This window comes from Ornithorhynchus anatinus, chromosome 17, assembly GCF_004115215.2.
Source record: "Ornithorhynchus anatinus isolate Pmale09 chromosome 17, mOrnAna1.pri.v4, whole genome shotgun sequence".
Taxonomy (NCBI): Eukaryota; Metazoa; Chordata; class Mammalia; order Monotremata; family Ornithorhynchidae; genus Ornithorhynchus; species Ornithorhynchus anatinus.
Genome location: NC_041744.1, coordinates 6,085,252 through 6,110,023, shown reverse-complemented (window position 1 = coordinate 6,110,023; position 24,772 = coordinate 6,085,252). Strand labels below are relative to the sequence as shown.

Genomic DNA, 24,772 nt, shown 5'->3' with positions numbered 1-24,772 from the left:
TTACTGTGTGCAGAGCACTGTACTAAGTACAGAATGTACAGTTCGGCAACAGATAGAGGCAATCCCTGCCCAATAACGGGCTCACAGTCTAAACGTCTAGTCTGGCGCTTGGCACAAAATAAGCACTTAATAAATCCACCACCATCTTTATTATTGAATGAGCAGGAAGGCTTTATTATGGTACCCGTTAAGCACTTACTCTGCTCCAAGCACTGTACTGAGACCTGGGGTAGATGCAAGATAATCAAATTGGACACAGTCTCTGTCCCTTCATGCCGTTCAGAGTGTTCTTAGGCAGAATCCGAGACAAGGACAGACCCTGATCAGGACAAATCCACTAAGACTTGACAAGGATGTGTCCTTATTGTTAACGTTGTGGGTGAGGGACGGGAGCGCCTTGCAGGTTTAATGTCACCCTGCGGTTCATGAACCTCAGCAGCAGCTGTGTCTCCCTCTGGAAACGGACAACTTTGTGTGTGAGGGGGCAGATGTGTCTCTTATAGCCCCACCCCCAGGGTAGTGACCTCTGTGTTACAAGTCTGCGTTCTCCCCCAGTGTGATTTTGCAATGGGATGAGCAGATGAAAGGCTTCTGAGGTAGTGATTAGCATCTAAATGCCCAGAACCCCAGATAAACATGGCCTGTCACTGATATGCAGATGAAAGGAAACCATCCTTTCTGCAGATTCAATAGACCATAACTATTGCTTGGCTCTCCAGCCTTTCCTCTCCCTGTGTTTTCTGGTCTTGGGGGAGAAGCAGAGAGGCTAAAGCACAGGTGTGGGAGTCAGAAGGACCCGTGTTCTAATGCTGGCTCCGCGCCTTGGTTCTGTGACCTTGGGCAAGTCACTTCACTGTGCCTCAGTTATCTCTTCGGTAAAATGGGAGTTAACGCTGTAGGTCCCCATGTAGGACAAGGACTGTGTTCAACCCGATTAGCTTGTATCTAGCTCGACTCTGCCCCTTGTCAGCTGTGTGACTGTGGGCAAGTCACTTCACTTCTCTGTGCCTCAGTTCCCGCATGTGTAAAATGGGGATGAAGACTGTGAGCCTCACGTGGGACGACCTCATTCTCCTGTATCTACCCCAGCGCTTAGAAAAGTGCTCTGCACGTAGTAAGCGCTTAACAAATACCAACATTATTATCATTACCCAATGCTTAGTATTCCAGCGACCCCTGGAATAGCTGTGTGATGCTTACCATCCTCGGCGTCCCTTTGGGGGACAGTGTGCTGTGTTGATCGATGGGGGCGAGGAGTGGGGCAGAGAGCCACGGGAATCAGCAGCATGGTCTAGTGGAAAGAGCCCAGGCCTGGGAGTCTGAGGACCTGGGTTCTAATCCCACTCCACCATTGTGTCCAACCTGATTTACTTTTTATCTACCCAGTGCTCAGAACAGTGCTTAACACATAGTAAACATTTAACAAACAAATACTATACTATAAAAAAAACCTATAAACTATTTATTGCTATTGTTTTTGTCTGTCTCTCCCTATTAGAATGTAAGCCTGTCAATGGGCGGGAATTGTCTCTATCTGTTGCCAAATTGTACATTCCAAGCGCTTAGTACAGTGCTCTGCACAGAGTAAGCACTCAATAAATACTATTGAATGAATGAGTGCAGCCTCTGGGGCTTCAGCACCAACCACAATCCATTAGGGATATACCTTGGCAGAGCGTCCCCAGAGAAGGGTCGTCCGTGCCTTCTTCCAGGGCCAAGCATCTGGCGGGGGGTCGGAACCTGGTTCTGAACCCGACTCTCCGCGGAGGAGCCCAAAGCCCTCCTCACCCGAGGCCAGCGTCGCTAGAGAAGATGGCAGCTGGCGTCACTGGACCCTGGGTGAGCTGGGAATTATATGGCAGGAGCAGGTTGCGTGTGTTTGTGTTTCCATTAATGGGTGAGGACAGCTGTTGGGTCGGATTAGCTATCTCTAAGTAAACAGCTGGGGCTCTACGGCTGCGGATAACGCAAATTCTCCGGAGATGCAGTTCGCCAGCTAGTTACGTGACCTCCCAAAGCTTTCAAACCCTTAATAAAATCACATCTCCAAGAGGCATTCCCCGATGGAGCATTATTTCCCCTAGTGGCTCTCCCTCTTGTCACCTGTGCATTTGGTTCTAAACCCTTGAAGCACCTGCTATTCACCCCGCCCGCAGCCCCACAGCATTTATATACATATCCATAATTTATTTTAATGTCTGTCTCCTCAAGACTGTAAGCCTCTGGTGTGGGCAGCTACCAACTCTGTCGTCTGTACCTTTCCGAGCATTTAGTACAGTGTTCTGCACAGAGTATTCACTCAATAAATAGCAGTAATAGCATTTGTTAAGCGCATACTGGGTGCAGACCACTGTTTTAAGCACTGGGAAAGTGTCCAGGTGGGAATTAGACACAAATCCTCTCTGTCGCTCAAGGGGCTCATAATATATGAGACTGATTGTGAGTTGAACAGTGATGGTCAAGTTGAAAATGCCTAGTTTATTACATCTCTCCCTGCTGAATGTCTTTGAGTTAGACTAAGTTTTTTGAAAGCCGAGGCTGTGTCTTTTAATTACTGACACCGAGTACTCTATTGGTATATTCGCTCCCCCCCCCCCCCGTTAGGGTGTAAGCTCCTTACGGTCTGGGAACACTACTTTCCAAGAACTTAATATCGTACTTTGCTCTGGGTGCCCCAAAAGTGATATGTACGCTGCTGTGCGACCTTGGGCAAGTCACATAACTTCTCTGGGCCTCCATTTCCTCCTCTGGAAAATGGGAACCCGCTGCCGGTTCTCCCTCCTCCTTAGACTTTGAACCCCAGGTAGGGCAGAGACCGTGACCGACGTGATTATCTTGTACCTACCCAACAGATAGTACAGTGCTCGCCACATAGTAAGGGCTTAATAAATGCCATTATTATTATTTATTACCACAGTATATCTTCATTTAACTGTTAGTAGGAGGTTGATGAGACCTTATAAATAGGACTTTGGGTACGTAGGGGAATTTTTTCCCACAGACTATTAAGCTTGCAAGCATTTTCTTCAGCAAAAACACTGTCAAAATCCAGGTACCTGGTGCAGTCCTCTGCCTCAAGCACTCAATAAATTCCGATGATGATGCTGATGTTGGTGATGGTGATTGCCATCCCACTGCCCCCTCCCCAGCCCCCTTTTTGTCCACCATATTTAGGCCCAATGAGCAAAAGAGCCTTTTAGTGTCAGTAAATTGTGCCCTAAGTTTTGAACTCTGGGCTGAAGAGTAGGAAATGCCCACCTTCCTCCTGGTCTTAATAGTGACTGGGGTGGGGGGGGTGTCGGGGAACCGACCTCACCGGTTTGTTAGAGCTAACAGGCCTCCCTGCCTGCTGGCCTGGGGAGGGAGGCAAGGAGGGGAGGCTGGATTCCTAGGAAATGTGGTTTTACAGAATCTGGGCACTGAGCCAGAGCCACATACACAGTCTGGCCTGGATTGCCTCAAGATCAGAATGCAATCTCCCCTCCCACCCCCACCCCCAAAAAAAGCTCACACACAACTTCCCCTCACTTAGGGACAGAAGGGGCACCTAACTGGGAAAGTGACAAAATTGGAAAACTTTGTTTTTAGCATGTGTCAAACTGTTTTGTCAATAGAAGCGTGTTGTGTGCCAGAATGGACCGTCGGACACCCCCCCCCCCCAATTGTAAACTCTTCATGGGAAGTGGGGGAGGGTGAGATTGGGGAATGAGACCAGGGCTGGAAGTACCACATCTACTCATCTAATTGCCTCATTCTGGTTTTTGAGGAGGAAGTCAAAGATTTTCTTAAGCCATAATCGTAAGCAGCGATAGCTGCCGCTTAGGGAGGGAGAGCAGAAAGTTTGGGATGGCACAGAAGTGAAAGGGAAGGAGTTAATTCATTGAGTGCCTAATTGAGGTAAGCGCCCCCTTTCCTCCTTTTTCTCTTCCTCCTCCTGGTAATCCCCATATGACCCCTTGAAATAACCCCACCCTTGTTTAAATGTTGTAAATTTGGTAACCTGGCTACTGGGGAATGGATTTCCGGTAAGAAAAAGTGAGCTGGTTGGCTCACTTCTAGACTTTCTGTGCCTGGGAGGGAGTGAAGGGTAGGGGCCGGGGATGGACCGAGTAAGGAGGTGAACGGCAAGGTGCCGGCTGAGGGGCCGGGCCGGAGAGGCACCGAGCCCTGTCCTCTCGGTAGCGTGACCTCCGGCTACCTCCTCGGCATCACTCACCCACACCCTCCTGCCGCTGCAGGGAGCCCGGGAGGTGTTCCGTAGAGGGAGGGGGGAAGAAAAGGAAACCCGGCATCATCGACCGGACCCTGGAGCTCTAGTTTGTGCTCCCAGCAGTTTACAGGGGGAGCCACCCCGGATGTGGCGGGAAATGTGGAGCCCCTCCCGGGGGATGGCTGACCCCTGTCCCGACAGGTGTTGTGGGAGGGGCTGGGGGACCCGACCTCTGGCCCAGCCGGTCACGTCATCGCATCATGCTTCCTGCCCAGCAGAGCATGTGACTTCAAGGGCCTAGAAGCAAGAATGATTTGTTTTTTAAACTTTCAACCCTGAGTGAGACCCAGATGCTAGTCTCCTCTTGCCCTTTCTGCCCCTGGGCCCCAGACATCTTGCGCTGTAGCATATCGGGGCCTCAGTTTCCCCTTCCAGAGAGATCCTCTCTGTCGGCCTTCAGCGCGCCTCTGCCTGGGAACTGAAGGCATGATTGGATTCCTGGCTGACGAGAGGCAGAGGGCAGGGTTCTGCCAACTCCTGTCACTCTGGGATGGCTGATCTAGAAATACACCTGAAAACTTTTAGACGTTCGGTAGAGGACGAAAGGAGCCCACCCCTTGAGAATGTAGGTGTGGCGCTGGATCCATTTAAAATTTAAAAGTTTCCACCTGGCTTCCGTCAGTCCAGTTCTGTCACTGACATCTCAGCATGTGGGTATGCAGGAAATTTTTTTTTTAAATGGTATTTGTTAACTGCTCGCTATGTGCCCGTCACTGTACTAAGCATTGGATTCGATACAAGCTAATCAGTGGACACAGTCCGTGTCCCATATGGGCCTCGCAGTCTTAATCCCCATTTTACAGATGAGGTAACCGAGGCACAGAGAAATGAAGTGACCTCAAGCTCACGCTGCAAATACGTGTCTGCTGTCGAGGAGCAGCGTGGGGTGGTGGAAAGACCATGGGCCTGGGAGTCAGAAGGAACTGGGTTCTAATCCCGACTCTGCCACTTGTCTGCTGGGTGACATTCACTCTTCAGGACTTGTTTCCTCACCCGAAAAATGGAGATTAAATTCCTGTTCTCCATCCTATTTAGGGAGTCCCATGTAGGAAAGGGGCGGTCTGGCCTGGTTATCTTGTAGCTACCCCAGCACTCAGTGGAGTGCTTGGCACATAGTAAGCACTTAACAAATACCACAATTATTGTGGATAAAATGGCCCCATGGCGGTGTCTTCCGTAGTTTTGAGTATTTGACCGCTGCGGTCTCACGTGAGGTGTCTTCATCCTCCTGATGTGTAAGTGGCAGCGGAAGGAAAAGATGTTTTGCCTTTCCCTTATCTTACTCTTGGAGTCATTTTTTCCCTGTCATAGTAACAGAGAGGCCCTCGGCACCTGTTGCTACGGTTTCCCCGGGATAATGGAGTCTGGCGTGCAGAGCCTCGGGTGATTGCACTGAGTCTTTGAGCACATCACGGATAAGGAGAGAAACCAAACAGAGATGGGTCGGTCCCAGTCTGGCAGCGTTTAAGGGTATTGTGTCTCTAAACCAGCCTGCCGGGGAGCCAACAGTAGGTCTCTTTCAGATGGAATATCATTCTTAAGAACTCTCATTACTGAAGCAGCTTTCTTCTGCAACCGGTTCTGGGGGAAAGGTATGTTTAGGCATTTAAAGGCTTCTTTCTTTGGCTCAGGTTACTTCAGCTGGGAAATCTCCTTTCCTCCCTTTCTCCATCCTCATCTTCCTCACTGGGTCCATCAACTTTGTTGTATTTTCCCAAGCGCTTAGTACAGTGCCCTGAACACAGTAAGCTCTCAATAAATACCATTGATCGACCTCCTCTTTGGATTCCGCCCCGTCGGCTACTTCCAGGGCGACTCTCTGGCCTTCGGCTTTGGAAACCCAGGCCGATCCTGGTGGTTCTCCCGCCTCTCTGAACCCTCGACGTCTCCTTTCGCCGGCCCCTTCCCTTCCAGAGCTCCATGACAGGGGTGGGGAGGTCCCTCGAGGACCAGAATTGGGACCCCCCCCCCCCGATTTTTCTGCCTCCAAATGGAAATTCCAGACCTGCCTTTTAGTAGCAGCCCCAATTAAACCTTCAAGGCAGTTGAAGCAAACGACCGGCATGGTTCTGTTGGATTTACTATGGATCCATTGTTCCGGGTGGTCCCCGGTTTGTCCCCGCCTCTGGGAAATCTGTAAGCGGGAGCTGGCGGCAAATGATGTCTTCTAACTGGTGTGGCCCTGTGAAAATCCCAAATCTTCTTGAGGCTCAAAACCAGCCTGCGGAGCTGAACTTGTTTCATTAACCAACCCCTGCCGTGGGACTGGTTCCCTTGAGAACCGGCACACAGACTCTAGGGGTCTTCCTTATGGCACGAGGCGGTTGGGCTGGAGCGACCAGGCTCCCCTGCCCCGATTTAGTCCATGTTGCTCCATCCCGGCTCGCTAATCGGGGAAAGCAGTGTGGCCGTCGGTAGCTTTTTGGGTTGTCCTAGACCGTAAGCTCGTTGCGGGCAGGGTTTGGGCCTGTTTACGATTATATCGTCCTCTCCCAAGCGCTTAGTATGGGGCTCTGGATGCACTAAGCACTCAGTAAATGTGATTGACTGTTCTGCTGAGGACGTCGGTGTCCTCGGGCATTCCGCCTTTGCTTTCTCTGCGGCCCTCTCTGGCAGTCATTCCGGGGAGGAGGGGACAGAGTGTTCGGGGGAAACTGGCGATGCCATCTTATGCAGAGGCAGAAAAGGCCAAGGGTGAAGAGGTGAGTGAGATAACAGCAGAGGGAAGGCTGCCAGGACGATAGCCAACACTTATCTCCCTAAACAGCCCAGTTCCTGGTTTTGGTTTTCCTTTTCTTTATGTTCTCTTATTTTTATGATGTTCTCCAGTGGATTCTGTGCATGGAGAGTGGGAGACTGGGAACAGGGAAAGCTCCAGGTGAGGGGCTCTAGGTAATTTCTGAGATTTCACATCGTAGGTTTCCCTTATCTTAATGCTTTCCTGAGGGTCACTGCCGAGTAAAATGCAACTTTTTAAAATCTAAAGTGCCTTCGAAAACTCGGCCCATTCTGAGGAGTATCTTGAGCTGGGTTCTCTATTTGCCGATTACATTGTGTTCTCTTGACAGCCTGTGTTCTGGCTGCCAGGGGTCAAGCCAGACCGGTACTGTACTGGAATCACGGGAGATGTCCAGAGCATCTGAAATCTGCTTTTCTTTTATTCCCCTCCCCTTCCCCCATCCAAGTAATGTGGGTTTAAATGGTGGTGATTTTCTGGACGATAGAGAAGTTACTTTTTAACGACTTACAATGATGTATAAAAGTGCAAAATCCTGCGGAGCTGATCGGATACAGTAATGTGTTGGAGATGGGTATCTTTTTCCCGAGTCTTAAAGCCTTTTCATAGCTCTTGGGCCATTATTCCGAGAGCAGCTGAAAGGACGGGGCTTCGGTAACCCTGGCACCATCCCAGAAAGCTCACCAGCCACCGACCACAGCTTGGCCTTTAACTCTCAGGTTGTTGACCCTGTGACCTTTTCCCCCTTCCCCCCCGTGACCTTTTCCCCCTTCCCCCTTGCCTGGCTGGGGTACCATGGGGAAGGAGAGAAGGGCTCTGGAGGTAGAGAGGCCAGTGGTCCAATTTTAGGATAATCTGGTTTTCAGATGACCTATTTCCTGTCCACTGTGGATGTGGTGCCAGACACTATGACCGGTACTTTAATTTGCTTCATTTCCCAGAGACCTGGGAAAGAACACAGGGGCTCCAGACAAGTTGAGTTCCAGCGGTGTCCCCTGTCCTCACTCCCTCCCCCGCTAGAGAAACGCTTCCAGGATTGGCAGGATTTGGGTCCTTCCACAAAATGGCAAGTACCACCTCGTTATGTTCCACCTCATGCCTGGCCTAACCCGTGTGGCATCCCAGGGGTCTCTTCCTTGTCTGGTCTTCGCGAGGGCCACCAGTGCCCACTCTGTACCGAGGTGGGGGTATTTGTGGTGATCCGGGAATGGCAGCCACCGTGGATGCGATCCACACCCTGGCCCGAACTCTTCCACAACCCCTATCCCCTTCTTCCCTCCCCTGCCTCAGCCAACGACGCAGAGCTGAGGCTGACTAGAGCCTTGATTTAGTCTGGACAGAGCAGGCAGTGGGGGTTGGGGGCAGTGGGGAGATGTGCTGAATGTCGAGAGGCAGCACGGGAACAAATGAGAGATCACAGATTCAGATGAAGGCACGGGTTCTAATCCGAATGCTTCCCACTTTCCTGTTCCAACCAGGCCGGAAAGACCTTCCCAGTAGGCTCCCAAGACTTGGGTCTTTTCGTTCTTTCTCTTAATGTTTCTCTTTGACAAAGTTTATAGACGTCTAATTTTTCTACCGTCGATGGTATTTATTGAGCATTTATTGACTGTGGAGCGTTGTACTAAGCGTATGCTGTCTGTTTGCCCCTCCCCCCTAACATCTCCCCACCGCGGGAATGGGTCTTCAGTAACTCGGGGAGCACGTCCCCAGGGCTCCGACCTAAGAAGAGCACCGCGGCGATGATGATGAGGTGAGCAAGCGAGCCGGGTGGACCCTCCTCCGGACCGCTTCCCCACAGGCGGGCTGCTCCACGGTCAATAGTGCCACCGCAGCGTCCGGCCATCGCTACCCAAACCCATCCCAAACCACGTTCCCAACTCCACGGTCCCTGCCGAACGCAACGCCCCCCTACTGGGTCAGCCCTTCCTCCTGCCGTGCTCTCCTCCTCCTCCTCCTCAGGGTGCCGAGGGAGAAGACACCCCAGCTCTGTTGTCCTCTGGGCCCATACCCACAAGGGCTGGGCACAAATTAATGTGGCGGCTTGTCTTTCTTTATCTCACTGTGATAACGTCAGGAGGATTTTGCGTTGCCTAGGATTCTTTTCTGTGGACCTGTTCCTTTCTGTGCAGTTAATGGCCTTGGTGACTCAGCCTGGTGCAGGGTGGGGAAGGATAAAAGGCGCTAGGAGCATGTGGGACTCTGTGGGAGATGGGGGAGCTAGGGGGGAAGGCAGAGAAGGGGCAGGGGGCCAGCTGGGAAGGACTGTCGAACAGGCTCTCAGAGGACCCGGTTGGCGTTTTAGATCTAGTTTGTCTCCGTGGTGGCCAGGCTGCCCTGGGAGGGTGAGGGAGAGGATCTGAGATTTTTTTATTTTATTTATTTTTTAATCCAGTGAGGGAGCCTTGAAAGTAGTCCTCTGCCATGACTCCATTAGGGAGTTAATATTTTAATTGTTGTTATTGTTATATTTAAGGCTTTCTCCGTGTCAGTGGTATTTATTGAGCAGGTACTATGTGCAGAGCACTGTACTAAGCACTTGAGAGAGTAGAATGCAACAGAGTTGGCAGAAACGTTCCCTGCCCGTAACCAGCTTACTGTCTAGAGGGGGAGATGGACATTAATATAAATTAATCATTTATAATTATATTTATATATAATATATATAAATATAATTATAATGATTATATATATTATAATATATAATATATATAATCATTATAATTATATTTATGCACATAAAAGATATGTGCATAAAAATACGGGCCAAGCACTCTTTTAAGCACTGGGGTAGATAGAAGTTGTTAGACACTATCCATGTCCCATATGGGGCTCGCGGTCTAAGCAGAAGGGAGAATAGGTATTGAGTCTCCATTTTACAATAGAGGAAACTGAGGCCTGGCAAAGTTAAGTGATTTGCCCAAGGTCACAGAGCAAGCAATGGGCAGAAGTGGGATTAGAACCTAGGTCCTCGGTTCCCAATCCCCACTTTGGTGGTCGACCCTCTGATGAGGAGGGCGTGGGTGGAGAGCAGCAGCCACCGTGTCCCGTAAGTAACCTCTGATGAGAAAAAATGTGGTATTATGTGCTTACTCTGTGCCAAGCACTCTACCACGTGCTGGGGTAGATGTAAGATAAAAGACAAGAAACAAGTCTAAGTAGAAGGGAGAACAGGTATTGAATCCCCATTTTACAGATGAGGAAACTGAGACCCACTGACTCATCATCATACTCATTTTTATAAAGTGGCTGGGGGCCCCTTCCCTCGATGACCTTCTTCTAAGACCTGCTGCTTGCCCCAAGAGTTGAAGACAGTGCCACAGATGGCAGAGCCTCGGCAAGTGGCAAGCAGTTGGCAGAGCCAGGATTAGAACCCAGGTCCGCTGACCCCCCAGGCCCCTGCTCTTTCCGTTAGACCACACTGCTGCTCAGCCATGATGAAGGATGCCCCGAGGGACCGGAACAGCTCCCCCGGCGAAGTCTTCTAACTCCACTCTGTCGGGGATGACTGTGCCTCAGGGGCACGCATCCAAGAAAACATGCGGTTGATTCTAAAACACCCCACGGAGGCTCGTTTGAAGAAAGCCCAGTAGCGTATCTACCTGTGGCAGGGAATTGTTTCTACAAAATCAGCCATCTTCATTAGCAACGTGGAGCTGATGGGACCACAGGATTTGGTCACCAAGGTAGCACGCTGCCCAGTGGGGCAGTGAGAGGCAAGAAAGTAGACCATCAAACCAAAATGGCCTCCGAGGGGTGGACGTCTGTGTGGGGCATCGGACTTCGGGGTAGACGAAAGTCGGAGTCCAGGACAACAGTCGAGCGGTAAGACTGAATCCCACCCAGTGCGGTGTGTCTGCGATGGCCGAAACTGTGATCCCCTCCCTGGGGAGGGGTGGGGGAAAATGTTTTATTATTATGGCACTTATTAAGCGCTGACTATGTGCTAAGCAGTGGGAAAGATTCAAGGTTATCAGATTGGGTGCAGCCCCTGTCCCTCACAGGGACACTCAGTGTATCTTATCCTCATTTTACAGAGGAGTTAACAGAGGCCCAGGGAGGTTAAGGGTCGTGCACAGGATCTCGCGGCAGGCCGGTTGCAGAGCTAGAATTAGAACCCGGGGCTTTCTGACTCCCACTCCTGGGCTCTTTCCACTAAGCCACACTGCCTCCCAAGGATGATGGGAGCTGACTGTAAGCTCACTGTGGTCAGGGAACGTGCCTGCTATCTCCGTTGTATTGTCCTAAGGTCTCAGTACAGTGCTCTGCGCATAGTAAGCACTCAATAAATACCACTGATTTACCGGGTTCTAATTCCAGCTCCTCCACTTGTCTGCTGTATGACTTTGGGCAAGTCACTTCACTTCTCTGTGCCGCAGTTACCGCATCTGAAAAATGGGGATTAAGATTGTGAGCGCCATGTGAGACAAGGGCCGTGTCCATCCCGATTAATGTGTATCTACTCCAGTGCTTAGTACGGGCCCTTGCGCAAATACCAAAAAACAACAAAAAAAGATTGAAGTGGGCAGTAAATCAGTTTCAGACCATGAGCCGTCATAGCCGAGAGCCGGGAGACAATTATAGCGATCAGACCGGCACGGTACACTGAGATCAGTAATAATAATATTAATAATTGCATTTAAGTGCTTACTATGTGCCATTGCTTACTATGTGCCAGGCAGTATGCTAAGCACTGGGTTAGATACACAATAGCCAGATGGGACTCAGTCCCCGTCTCACGTGAGGTTCACGGTGCAAGGTGTAGGGAGAGCAGGAATTTCATCCCCATTCTACAGGTGAGAAATCAGAGGCACAGAGCAGTAAAGTGATTTGCTCAAGACAAGAAAGGAGCGGCTCTTTCTGAGCAGAAGCTTCGAGCAGGAACTTGAAACAGGAAGCCCAAGTGAAGGACCCATGAGAGGAAGAACACGTCAGCGCCGCTGATGTCAGATTTGGCGTGTGGACGGGTCCGTCCGCGTCTTCAGCCTCACCCCCCACCCCTGGGGCTTAACTCACTGACAGTGCGTCGGCTAGTGGATCGAGGACACCTGCTTATTACCAGTTTTGATAGACTTTCCCGGGGCACCGCGTAACTACCGACACTCTAGACCAGCAGCAAGGACAAGATTGGCGAACACAAACGCCACCCCCAAGGTTTAGCTACAAGTCCACAAGGGCTACGGGTTAAGCGGTCTATCGGTTGTTTTTATTGATCGCTTACTGTGTTAAGAGTAATTGATCGCTTACTGTGTTACAGAGAAGCAGCGTGGCTCAGTGGAAAGAGCCCGGGCTTTGGAGTCAGAGGTCATGAGTTCAAATCCCGGCTCTGCCACTTGCCAGCTGTGTGACTGTGGGCAAGTCGCTTCACTTCTCTGTGCCTCAGTTACCTCATCTGTAAAATGGGGATGAAGTCTGTGAGCCCCACGTGGGACAACCTGATTCCCCTGTGTCTACCCCAGCGCTTAGAACAGTGCTCGGCACATAGTAAGAGCTTAATAAATACCAACATTATTATTATTATTATTATTATTATTATTATTATTATTAAGCGCTTGAGAGAGGACAGTAGCTCCCTGTGGGCAGGGAACCTGTCTACCATATCTGTCATCTTTAGTACAGTGCTCTGCACACAGTAAGCGCTCAATAAATGACTGATTTGAAGCCAGCTTTTTTTTGGGGGGGGTCTTCCATCATCTTCTTCCGAGCAGCCTTGGAGGCCAGGGTTAAGACAAGGGTTTTTCACCGAACCTGATTGTTTCTCATCCAGATGATAGAAAGCAATTTCAGTAAGTGCTTAACTTTAATGAGTTTGCACCCCACAAGGACCTTTGGGTTCCACTTACCTAGACTGTCATGCAGAGAGCTCCTGCAATTCTCCTCTGCCTCTCCAGAAAGTTCCCGCCTCCTCTTCTGACCTGCCCGAGGCCCTCGTGTTAAGTCCGTGCGGGCAGCCAACTCTTTGCTCCTTCCAATTTCTGCCACCTTCTTGGCTCTTGGGGCCAGGAGGAGGGAGGGAAGAACGAGATGGCAACGGAGAGCAGGGAGGGGTAACGATAGAGCCTGGTGACTCCATTGAGATTAGAACCCAGGCCGCAACATAGGGAAGGAGGAAGGGCAGTAGGGCCCTTCCTGCAGCGTAGCTGAATGGAAAGAGCATGAGCCTGGGATGCAGAGGAACTGGGTTCTAATTCTTGTTCTCCCACTTGTCTGCTATGTGACCTTGAGCAAACCACTTCACTGGGCCTCGGTTTCCTTGTCTGTAAAATGGAGATTCAGTACCTGTTTTCCCACCTCCTTCAAGGGAAAGAAAAATACCCTCTTCTCCACCAAACCCCCTTTCCTCCACATTTATGCGGTCCCCCAGGTGCTCACCAGGTAGAGACAGAAAGGGAGAGGTGTGTACGTAGGAAAGAAGGTACGCGCGTGTGTGTGTGTGGGTATGTATAGGAGAAAGAGAGGGACTTTGTGTGGGCTGAAAGCTTTTGCTCTGGGAGAATTGCAGACTGGGGACAGTCATCCATCCCCCTGGGGCCCGTTAACATTTCTACCCAGACGATATCTGGATTCAAGTCGCATCCCCACATTTGCCTAAGGTCTTGCCACTTGCTGCAGTGGATGAATTACAAATTCGCAACATTCAGTAAGCCTTGATTGATGCGTGGGAAGTAGTGAATCTGAACACGTAGCCCCCACATCTCTCCTCTCCCACCCCCCACCCCCCAAAAAAACCCCACAGGGCCAAGGACAGACACATTAATTAGCTGCACCGAAGGGGAAACCGTGAGGGTGTGTGTGTTTGCTTGCGAGTGAGAAAACCATTATAAATTTGTGCCTTGCTTAGGAGCGAACTGGCAGTAAAATTTACAGTTTCTGGAAGTATGCCTTTTCAAAATCAAGGAAATGGTGGTAGAAAATGAGGTAGGGCTCCATCCCTTGAGAGCTGTAGAGCTCAGAGAGACTGAGTGGATGCTGGAGTCGATTAGACTGTGAGCCCGTCGTTGGGCAGGGATTTCTCTTTCTGTTGCCGAATTGTATATTCTAAGCGCTTAGTACAGTGCTCTGCCCATAGTCAGCGCTCAATAAATACTACTGAATGAATGAATGGAGTCGTTACCTGTTACCTGTCCGGATGGGGGCTGCACCGGATAGCTTCCGGAGGTCCCCATCTGGAGGTGAAAGCTGCCCTGGAGTGGGCTGGAATTTCCTCCTCGAGTGAGATGGACCGGGTTTCCCAGCGGTCACTCGGACAAGAAAGGAAATTGGATCCGTGGTGTGGCCGCATCATAGAATCGGTATGCCCGGTTGAGGGCCGATGAAAGATGGGGGGCTTCCACAGCAGAGAGGTCAGGCAGCACGGAAGGATCGAATCCTCGTCCTCCAGCTGCCAGCCACCCAAAAACTAGCTGATGCACAGTGTGAGACTGTCCGTTGAGCAATGCATAACAAACCCAAGTTCAGGCAGGGGAAAACTGGCTTGGTATAAGGACAGCAGAAAAAGATCTGGGGGTCATAGTTAATCAGAAGCTGTGTGGCTTAGCACACACTTAGCGCACTTAAGAGATGGAGTGGTTATTTAGGTAGATCTGACCTTGGGTTTCTGGGAGGAGGTGGGATTTCTGGAGGGCCTTGAAGATGGGGAAAGCTGTGGTCCTGTGGACTTGAACGGGGAGGGAGTTCCAGGCTCAGGGAGAGGCACGTGCAAGGGATTAGAGGTAGAAGAGCAGAGAGCAGATTTTTGAAGACAAAGGTGATTAAAGGAATGGAAAACAGGTCTTATGAAGAAAGGCAAAAGGAACTGGGCCTCTTCAGCACAGAGAAGAGCAGGTTTAGAGGTGACAGCAAGAATGTGAGGGTCTTTACAATGACCCGACCGGTTATTTGTACACGTCTCCTGAAGGCTAAACAAGAGGAAATAAGCGTAAGCAAAAACGGGAGAGATTTTTGTTGGATGGAAAGAGAAATTTCTTAATCATTAGAGTCATACCGCCCTGGAATGGGCTTCCATGCGATGGTGGAGACGTCATCCAGGGAAATCTTGAAGAAAGAAGACAGTCACGTGCCCTCGAGGCAAGGAGGTGAGCTGTCAGGCTGTATGGCCCCAGAGCCCATAATCAACCCTTGATTTTTCCATGAGTGGATTGTCCATTTAGTGGATTATCCGTGGCAGATAGGAGCATACCAGCTGGGAACTTGCTTCCTTGTGATGTCCACCACAAGTGCGTTCAAGGTGCCACTCCCCTGCTTCCACCTTGGCAGGCCCCAGCGCCGTTCCTCAGTCCTCCCTCTCCCCTCAGTTCCACCCGGCCATTGACCAAAACCCCTCTGTTTCATTGCAAGAGAAGCAGCATGGCCTAGTGGATAGCGCATGGGCCTGGAAGTCAGAAGAAACTAGATTCTAATCCTGGCTCCTCCCCTTGTCTGCTGCGTCACCTTGGGCACGTCACCTCTCTTCTCTGTGCCACAATTATCTCACCTTTAAAATGGGGATTGAGACTGTGAGTCGCAAGTGGGACAAGGGCTATGCCCCACCTGCTTAACTTGTATCACTAAGTATAGTGCCTGGCACACAGTAAGCACTCAACAAATGCCACTTTTAAAAATTGCAAAACCCCTCTTGCTTTCGTGTCCTCCCGTCATTCCCCTCCAGCAGGGAGATGGCCAGGAGTTGGCTGCAGTTGGCTCATGAGTGTTTCAGACTCTTCTCCCCCACGCCCCGAGTCCTGTGACTCAATCAGACATGGGGAGATGGGACCGAGGGAGAGAAGGAACTGGTTGCTGTTTGCAGACGACTCTTTAGGGCGGGTTAGTAAGGCACTGATTGGTTTTATAACAACCTGTTTTCCTGGCGATGTCTTGGCTGACAGACCCCTTGGTGAGCTTGCAGAAACCCATTAGTTCCCCACTTGCCACCTCCCGTTCTGTTTCATGATGGAAGATAAAACTGAGGCCGTTAGGACTGAGAGAGAAAACTCCTTGGTCCACGCAGGATTGGGTTTATGGCTTTTTGCTGAAATGCGTCTCATTTTGTTGATGCATTTCCACTTCAACATTTCTTTGCCCAGAGGATCTGCTGGCACACACCGGCTGCTGATGGGAAGTAGATTCTCTTCCTGAAGAAGCAGATGGGAGCGAGATTGCAGTAGCAGGGCCTTTCCACAGAAGGATTAAATTTGGGTTAAATGGATTCTTCAACTATGGGGGACAAGGTGGTGGTGTATAAGCAGGCAGCTCACCAACCGTGTGAGCCACGGGGTCCTGAGTCGGGGTGCCCGATGGAAATGAAGCGGAGCCCTCGGTGGCTCGCCGAAACTGGTCAGCGATTGGCTTTCGATCCAGCCCACGCTGGATGTCCCGCCCACGCTGCCACCAGAGTCACGTGGTGGGGAGCCGGCTATCCGGCTGTGGAGGGTGTGGGGAAACTAGATGAGGATCCAGAATGCCGGGTTAGGTCAGCCCAGGACCAGTAGGCACCTGGGTCTGGAGCAGATGGGGCACTGGCCTAGTATAACTCACATGCTACTTTTTAGAAGCTGGGAGGCGCAGGCTGAGACAGGCGTATATATTGCATCATTTCCATGAGGTAGGAGATGAGGTCCCAAAGGGTTATGTACGGAACCAAGTAGAATCTGTTTAGCCAAGGCTAATGGTGGGGGCCTGAACTTGCCCTGCCTAGGGACCAGAAAACCCTGTTGATGATCTCTGTTCTAAAGTAAAGAGCTGGGCTGGGAATCAGAAGACCTGAAATCTATTTCCTGGCCGTTTTCGAGTCGGTCCCCAGGCGGTTCAGCTTTTCTATAATGCAGTTTTTTCACTAGCAGGAGTCCAGTGGGCGAACCGTCCCAAGGGACTGAAAGGTCTGGGCTTGGTGCGCCCAATGCCTGGTTTTTGGGAGAAGGCAACTCCTCTGACAGCGCGGGAGCGAGAGACCGAGGTGCCCTTGTTGGAACAGCCGTGCTCGGATCTCAGGCACCAGGGCCTCTCCCGGGCCCTTCTTGGTTCCTCTGATTCTCATCCTTCTCTGCCGGAGCCCATTCCTGCTCCCGCCTCCTGCCTCCCGCCGAGGATAGCGTCCCCCGGGACCAGCAGCTCCAGGCCTCCTGTGGTCAAGTCCTCGGTTCAGGGCTGGGCAGGGCTGAGAGCAGGGTTGTTGTCTTGGAGGAACACTGATTTTAACTGATTCTGGAACCACTTCTGCTGTCCTTTGATTCCAGGAGCGGCTATCTGGACGCCAAGCCCCCACGGCCATGGCTGACACCATCTTCGGCAACGGGAGTGACCAGTGGGTGTGTCCCAATGACCGCCAGCTTGCCCTTAGGGCCAAGTGAGTCTCCAGGCGACCCAGAAACTTCCTGCGCTCGGCTGGGGTTCTCACTGTAGTGCAGTCCAGCCTGCGGCAGCCCCTCCCCCACAACGTAGGACCCCCCCCCCCTTCTCACATCGTTCATTCATTCAGTTAATTCAGTCGTATTTATTGAGCGCTTCCTGTGTGCAGAGCACTGTACAAAATGCTTGGGAGAGTACAGTATAACAATAAACAGACCCATTCCTTGCCCATGGCGAGATTCCAGTCTAGAAGAGGGGGCAGACAGTAATACAAATAAATAAATTACAAATATGTCCATAAGTACTATGGGGCTGGGAGAGGGGAATGAATAAAGGAGCAAATCAAGATGATGCAGAAGGGAGTGGGAGAAAAGGGAAGGGGAGTTTAGTCAGGGAAGGCTTCTTGAAGGAGAAGTGCCTTAAATAAAACTTCGAAGAATGGGAGAGTCATTGCCTATTGGATATGAGGAGGGAGGAGCCCCAAGTCCTTGCCCTCCTGGCATCTCCGTCTGTCATAAAGCCTGGGGAGGAGAGAGAGGAAGGAAGGAGAGGATGTACCCCATTGCCGTGGTCTGTTGTCTTGAGCAATGCACTTCTGGGCTCTCTTACCCCCACTCCCTCCACCACCCTTTGAACACTGCGAGGGACCCCTTCAATAGCAAGGACGGAATCTGTGAGATGAGAGCGCTTCCCAGGCTGCCGGCTTTGGCAGGAGGAAGGGAAGGAGGGTGTCAGAGGACCGGAACTACTCGGTCCATTCCCACATTCTCTGGGGCCCCTTGAAACCTTAGCTGCGGGCAGCTGCACCGGGCAGGAGGGCTTGCAGACCCTGACGGATCTGGGACTGGGCTCCCTCTCCTCCCACTGCATCACACTGGGATTTGGGAAGGATAGGCTGAGCCCCTTCTCACACGATCAGTCAGTTTCCTCCTCTCTTCCCCTCCCTCTTCCACCCCCACTTCGCCTCAGTAGGTTTAAGCAATTAAAATGCAGACAGATACATAATTTATGCCCCTCTAATGCCAAGTGTGAAGTTGAAGTGGCAGATTTCCTAAGGAAATAGTTTCCTTTTCAAGTCCCCGTCTTTGAGGGCCAGGACATGAGGATTTTGCCTCTGTGAGTCTTCTTTCCCATGGTAGGGCTCGGGCGCAGAAGGTCTCGATGGGGAATAGGGAGACACTGGCAAGCCGGGCAACTGAGTCCATGGTGGGGGCCTGGCCCAGCATCCCAATTGAATGGCATGAGGGGCACTGGCAGGGCCCGCCCTCTTCCCGGCGCTCCTGCACCTCGGCTCACTCCCGGTAGTTGCCAGAGGTCGGGGGAACCCCTTAGAGCAGCCAGGATCTCCTCTTTCTGCAAGGGCCCCCCAGGAACTGCCGCTACCCTGGGTTGGGAGAGGGTTCTGTGTCCAGGAAGGTGCCCTTCAAATGAGGATGGGAACTGGGAGGCCCCCCAGAAACGAGTGGTTAGGCAGTGGACGACTTCTGGAATTGAAATGGTGTCCCGGGATCGGGATGCTCTCGTTATTGTTTCGGGGCTTTATTTCCAGACTCCAGAGCGGCTGGTCCGTGCACACCTACCAGACGGACAAGCAGAGGAAAAGCCAGAGCCTCAACCCTGCCGAGTTGTCGACCATCCTGGAGGTGATCCAGAGGGCCGAGAAGCTGGACGTCATCGAGCAGCACAGAATCGGGTGAGAGCGGAGTGGGCCCGGCTCGAGGGCTGAGAGGAGCTGGAGAGAGAGAGGGAGGGAGCCTGGGAGAGGCTGAGCCAGCTAGGACCAGGGGACAGCGTTTGACTTCCCACAGCACCCAGTGGAATGGACAGACGGACAGTTGCCAGCCCTATGCGGCAGGAGCTGCTCTGCGCCGGTCTCTTAGGTCGGCTCTTATTCAGTCAGGTGGTCAGAGAGACCCTGACCGAGCAGAGCAGCCCCCAACATCCTGAGACTCCTACTTCTCCCCTGCAGCGAGGGCTCAGCGTGAGCCTTTCCGCTGATCGACCCAGCCGGAGTGGGTTGCGGGCCTGAGTCGGTCGATGGCTGACCCTCACCCTCTCGTCTCTGCTCGCCCCTGGCCCCGGGAGAGACCTGTTTTGATCCTCCCCTGCCCCGGTTGCCTTTGCGTGGGGAAGCAGGACGGACTAAACCTGCGGGAGTGGACTCCAGGGCCACCTCCGCTGGGCCCGGGCGGCTTTTCCTCTGAAAAAGTAGGCGGCGCCCTTATCTGATCTCCTGTGAGAGAGCCTGCCGCAAAGCTTCATTGGAAAGGCTGCGTCTCAAGCGGCAGGGGAGGAAACCGCCGAGCCACAGTGAAGCGGCAGAGCGGTCTTCAACAGTGCCCAGCTCTGCCAAGGGGATGGGGGTGCAGGAATTTGACCCTCGGTCCTGTTTTCCCGGAGGCACCGGGGGAATGTGGGAGCTGGGGAAGAGGGAGGGGATGAACGTGGGTACCAGGGAGATACCAGAAGGGCACCCGAAGAGCAGGTGGTACCCCGGGGCAGGGCGGCCCACTCCCAACCGGACCGGACTCCTCTCAGGGCTCTGACCCGGGGGGACCTCCTCTCCCCCCACTACAGTGGAAGCCAGCCTTGGCAGGAAGGCCGTGTTGATTGAACACTTGCTGGGCCTGGGAGCCTGCCCCAGAGGGCCTAGAAAGAGGGTGGTCCCTGCTCTTGAGCAGTAATAGCAACAATAATAATAATTGTGGTATCTGTTAAATGCTTTATATGTGCCAAGCACTACACTAAGCACCTCAGCAAGTACAAGATAATCAGGCGTGACACGATCCCTGCCTCCCAAGAGGCTCACAGCCTAAGGGGGAGGAAGAAAAGGTATTAAATCCCCAGTTTATCGATGAGACGACTCAGGCCCAGAGAAGTCAAATAACTTGCCTAAGGTCACCCAGCAGGCAAGTGACGGAGCCAGGATTAGAACCTGACGCTCAGGCCCGGGCTCTGTCCACTGGGCCCTGCTGCTCCCTTTTGGATGGAGGCCTGCTAAGGCTAAGCGCGACCTCTGGGCCAGGTGTTCCATTGTCTGCAGCGTTGCGTGGCTGCTCCCGAGAACCCGGACACCTCTGCACCGCCCAGAGCTCCTTTCATACGGGATGCTCTCTCAGCAGCGGCCGCCAACTCTAATTAACCTCTCCCAGGTGCTTTGCCCAGTGGTCCGTATGCAGTAGGTGCTCAGTCGATCCTACGGATTGATTTGATGGGCACCTCCCAGTACACCAGAGCGATCTCCACACCCTTCCCACAACTCTGTCTGGGATCCCTTGGCTGCTGCCCCCCAGTCCCCGCTGCCCCCCTTCCGTCTGCTGCAGAGGCCGGGACGTGAGACGGTGTGCGGCCGGTGGGGCTGACTGCCGAAGCCCGGCCGGTTGAGCGAGTCCACCCGCCCGCCTGCCCACCCCTAATGCCGGCTCCAGTCCGAGGGGAGCCGGGCTCTCTGACGCCTGCTCCGTCTGCACCCCAGGGGCCTGGTGGAGCGGCTGGAGAACATGAGGAAGAACGTGATGGGAAACGGCCTGTCTCAGTGCCTGCTGTGCGGAGAGCCGCTGGGGTTGCTGGGCGGAACAGCCGTTTTCTGCCGGGACTGTAAGAAGGTAATTCCGGGCGCGTGCGCTTTGTGCGTGTGTCTGGGAGGGCATGGGGGGGTGGGGGTGGCTTTGTTTCCTCAGACACCAGCGGTCGCCCCCAGGGCCCCCCTCTGTGCGTCATTTGACCCGTTTGATGTTACCTCGATTCAGGGCCTGGTTAGCAACCTTCTCCCTGCTGCTTCCTCGTGAAACTGTACGTAGAAGAGAATCCTGGAGTTGGGAGGACGTGAAGCTGGAGATCATCCGGTCCAGCCCCTTAACTTGTTGTTGCTAATGGTATTTGCTAAGCACTTACTATGTGCCAAGCAATATAGTGGACACTGGGATAGGTACAAGATAATCAGGTCAGACCCAGGCCCCCAGGTCCCAGTGCTGCTTCTGGACCTCCAATGATGATGATGATGATAATTTTATTTACTAAATGCTTCTATGTGCTAAACTCTGTCCCACATGGTGCTTATAGACCAGGAGGGAAAAAGAACAGGTATTTTATCGCCATTTTACAAATGAAGAAAGTGAGGCCCAGAGAAGTCAAGTGATTTGCCCACGGTCGCCTGCAGACAGGTGGCAGAGCCTGGACTAGAGCTCAGATCTCCCGGTTCCCAGCCCCTCGGTTCTTTCCAGTGGGCCCCACTACCTCCTCAGCAGGGGTTTGTTTAAACCATCCCCTGGCCTGGCAGCCTACTGCCTGCCCCTCTGGAGTATCCTTAGGCTTTCCGGAAGTTTCTTGTCTATCTCTTGCAGACCTGCCCCACTTCCCGACTCACTGAGGAGGGAGAGAAGGGGTGGCAGGGATGTGCGGCCGTGCCCCTGCTTTTCTTCTTACCCACAGATCTGATGGACGAGTAGTCTCAGATGGAGTAAAAGACCTCAGGGATCCAGATGGGGGTGATTTGGGATTCTGGGGCACCTTGGGCATCGGGAGGATGCTGAGGAACCGGAAGCCGGCTGATAGACGGTGCTGGGCCGTTTGAGTTTGGTTTGGGGTGGAAATGGCTCTGCCTGGGGCTCCTGGCTGTGCTCATTGGCTGGGGCCCCGCGGCCTGGGGAAGCCCGTGTCACTGCGGGTCGTAGGGCCCGGGGAAGATGGGTCAGGTCCTGTGAGGCTCCTTGGTGAGGGAGAGAGGTTGGACCCACAAGGAAACACCCTGAAACTTCCAGGTGGAAGGGTGGAGAGGCCGGGGTCTTTGGGATCAGGTGTCTCCCGGGACTGGCACATACCTTGGGGTCCACTTCTGGCAGCGGGCTTCCGTCCCCCCGGGTGATTGTGGCCTGGCTAGATCTCGATTCACCACCCAGGAAACTGTCCAGCTTTGTGGCTTCCCGGAGCATGGGGAGAAGCCAGTGGGGGCTGGGCTCCCCACGGGCGACCTCCCTAAGCTCACTGTGGGCAGGGAATGTGTCGGTTTATTGTTGTACCGTACTCTCCCAAGCGCTTATACAGTACTCTACACACAAGTGCTCAATAAATACGATTGACTGACTGAAGGGTTATACCATTAAGCTGCCGCAGCATCCCTCCACGGGCTGCCCAAAGAAGGGTTAAAGAGACCTACTCCCAAACCCGCATTCTCCAAGCCAACGGCATCAGTCCCAGAGGAGAATTTCCACCCGGAATGCTATTGGGGCATCTCACTTCTTCCAAGCACTCAAACGTGTATCCCGGGGAAGAAATTTCCATTTTAAAGAGTTCTGCTCTGGCTGCACGCTCCGGGTCCTTGGAGGAGTGGGACTGGGCTCCCATCCGCCGATGATAAGAGGGAGGAGAAGCGAGGGGGGGGTCACTCTCTCTGATATGCTGTTCCTTTGGGTTCGGCGAGGAGGAGAGGGGTAAGAAGGTGGCGATGGGTAGGGGGAGACTCGGACACGACATCCTAAATGGGAGGAAATGTCCTCTTGGCTCCCAAAGGGAATCGGATGGTCACAGTATCATTGCGTTTCTCTTCCTCCGTGCGACTGTCAGGGAAGAATGGCTGGGTTTCAAACCCGGTCGATGCTACCCACCCAAGCTGGCCCAGAAAGTGCCTCAGAGCTTCGTTTTTACAATCGCTTCCTTTGATTTACTCTGTTTGCAAGTGCTTTTATGCCTCTCCCCCCCCACTGGAGTGTAAGCTCCTTGCAGACAGGGAACATGTCCCTGGCTTGTTTTGTTCCTCCCACAGCACTTATGTCCGTATCCATAATGTATTTTAATACCTGTCTGCCCCTCATGTTGTGGGCAGGGAACACGTCGTGGCCTAGTGGAAAGAGCATGGGCCTGGGGGTCAGAGAACCTGGGTTCTAATCCCAGCTCCACCACTTACCTGCTGTGTGACCTGGGCAAGTCACACAACTTCTCTGTGCCTCATTTCTCTCATCTGCAAAATGGGGATTCAGTACCTATTCTCCCTCTCCCTTAGACTTCCTGACTTCCCAGAAGCTCTCAATGGCCACAGTGGCTTGTGGAACCTTTATCCTTAGAGATCCTAAAGAAAAAGAATGGCCTGGAGTTATCCTTCTGCATGTGGACCACTCTTTTAGCTGTCATGGGAGAGTACAAAAAGGGTCACAGTCCCAGTCCTCGAGGAGCTTACCATCCCATTGGGGTGGACGTGAATTGTATGCATGTAGTGGGGACGAGAGGAAAAAGAGACATACAACTGGTAAAAGCTAGGGAGCGGAAAAAATGAATCATTAAATGAAGTCTAGAAACTGATACATAAAAATAAGCAAAAGGGCAGCTGTTGGTTTGCTGTGGCCCAGGTGGTAGAAATTTAATCTGGGAATGGAGGAGTTGGGTTTTCTTTTGGGATTTGGTTGTGGAGGTTTGTCCTGCCTGGGCTTGCTCTTTGCTGCCCTATTCCAAAAGACCATTTTTGACCGTAAGTTCTCAGGAGACACAAATGAAAAGAGCACAGGCCTGAGGACTTGGGTTCTAATTCCCGTTCTGTCACTTGCTTGCTGCGTAACCTCAGTGAAGTCATTTGCCCTCTCTACGCCTCAGTTTTCTCATCCGTCAAATGGGAATGAAATACCGCATCTCCCTCCCTCTTAGGTTCTTAGCCCCATGTGAGACAGATATTGTGTCTGATCTCTCTGTTTTGTGTCTACCTCAGGGCTTAGCACATAGCAAACCCTTAATATGTACCATTGTCAATTATTATCACCTCACCGTCTCTGGCTCCAAAACTAGTGGCCCAGTCCTGTGGGACTGGCCAGTGACACTTTCCCAGCACAGTCTTTCAGAGGCCTTACTATCCTGGAAGCTCATTATGGTCATGTAACATGCCTGTTAATTCTTTTGTATCCTTCAAGGCATTTAGTACAGTGCTCTGCACATAGTAGCGCTCGATTAATACCATTGATTGATTGTTGGTGCCATCCAGTGGCCTCAGTGCCCCGCGGGTCCTCCTTGAAATAATGACCTTCAGATCCTATGGCATCCTTTTTGAAACATTTTAAAGTCCAGAAGAAACAAGCAGGTGAGCCGGTGTAAACTGAACTAAAAAAGCTCCGCTCAGATCAGCTACGGAATGTGCCTGGCCAACCCCCAGATGACTCAGGAAATGGTCTGGGAATGAAGAAGTGGGCTGGCGGGGGGGCACGGCTTTTAGGAATTCTGCTTCCCATTCACCGATTTGTTCTGCTTTATGGAAAATGGTCTGGGGCTGGTGTTACAGTATTAAAAAAAAAAAAAAAGCGGCAAGGAGACCATTGATCACATAGTTTATGGTGAGTCACCGCCTAACAGGAGTAAGAAAAATGTTGTGCGGCTCTCCGGCAGAGAGAATGGGGACATGTGGCATGCCCTGCGATGGAGTGAAGCCATCTAAGAATCTAAGCCGGAACCTCTGGGACTGAACA

General features: G+C 52.2%; 1 protein-coding gene across 5 annotated transcripts in view; it reads left to right on the top strand.

Moving 5' to 3' along the window:
• The window catches only part of RPH3AL (rabphilin 3A like (without C2 domains)), an 86,562-nt gene that overhangs the window by 14,620 nt on the left and 47,170 nt on the right, over positions 1 to 24,772 (top strand). For all 5 annotated transcript variants that reach the window (XM_007664546.3, XM_007664545.3, XM_039914486.1 and 2 more), the window contains 3 exons: positions 17,219 to 17,328; positions 18,880 to 19,023; positions 20,806 to 20,935. In XM_007664546.3, the coding sequence (XP_007662736.1) occupies positions 17,219 to 17,328; positions 18,880 to 19,023; positions 20,806 to 20,935 (384 nt within the window). The remainder of the gene's footprint in view (positions 1 to 17,218; positions 17,329 to 18,879; positions 19,024 to 20,805; positions 20,936 to 24,772) is intronic.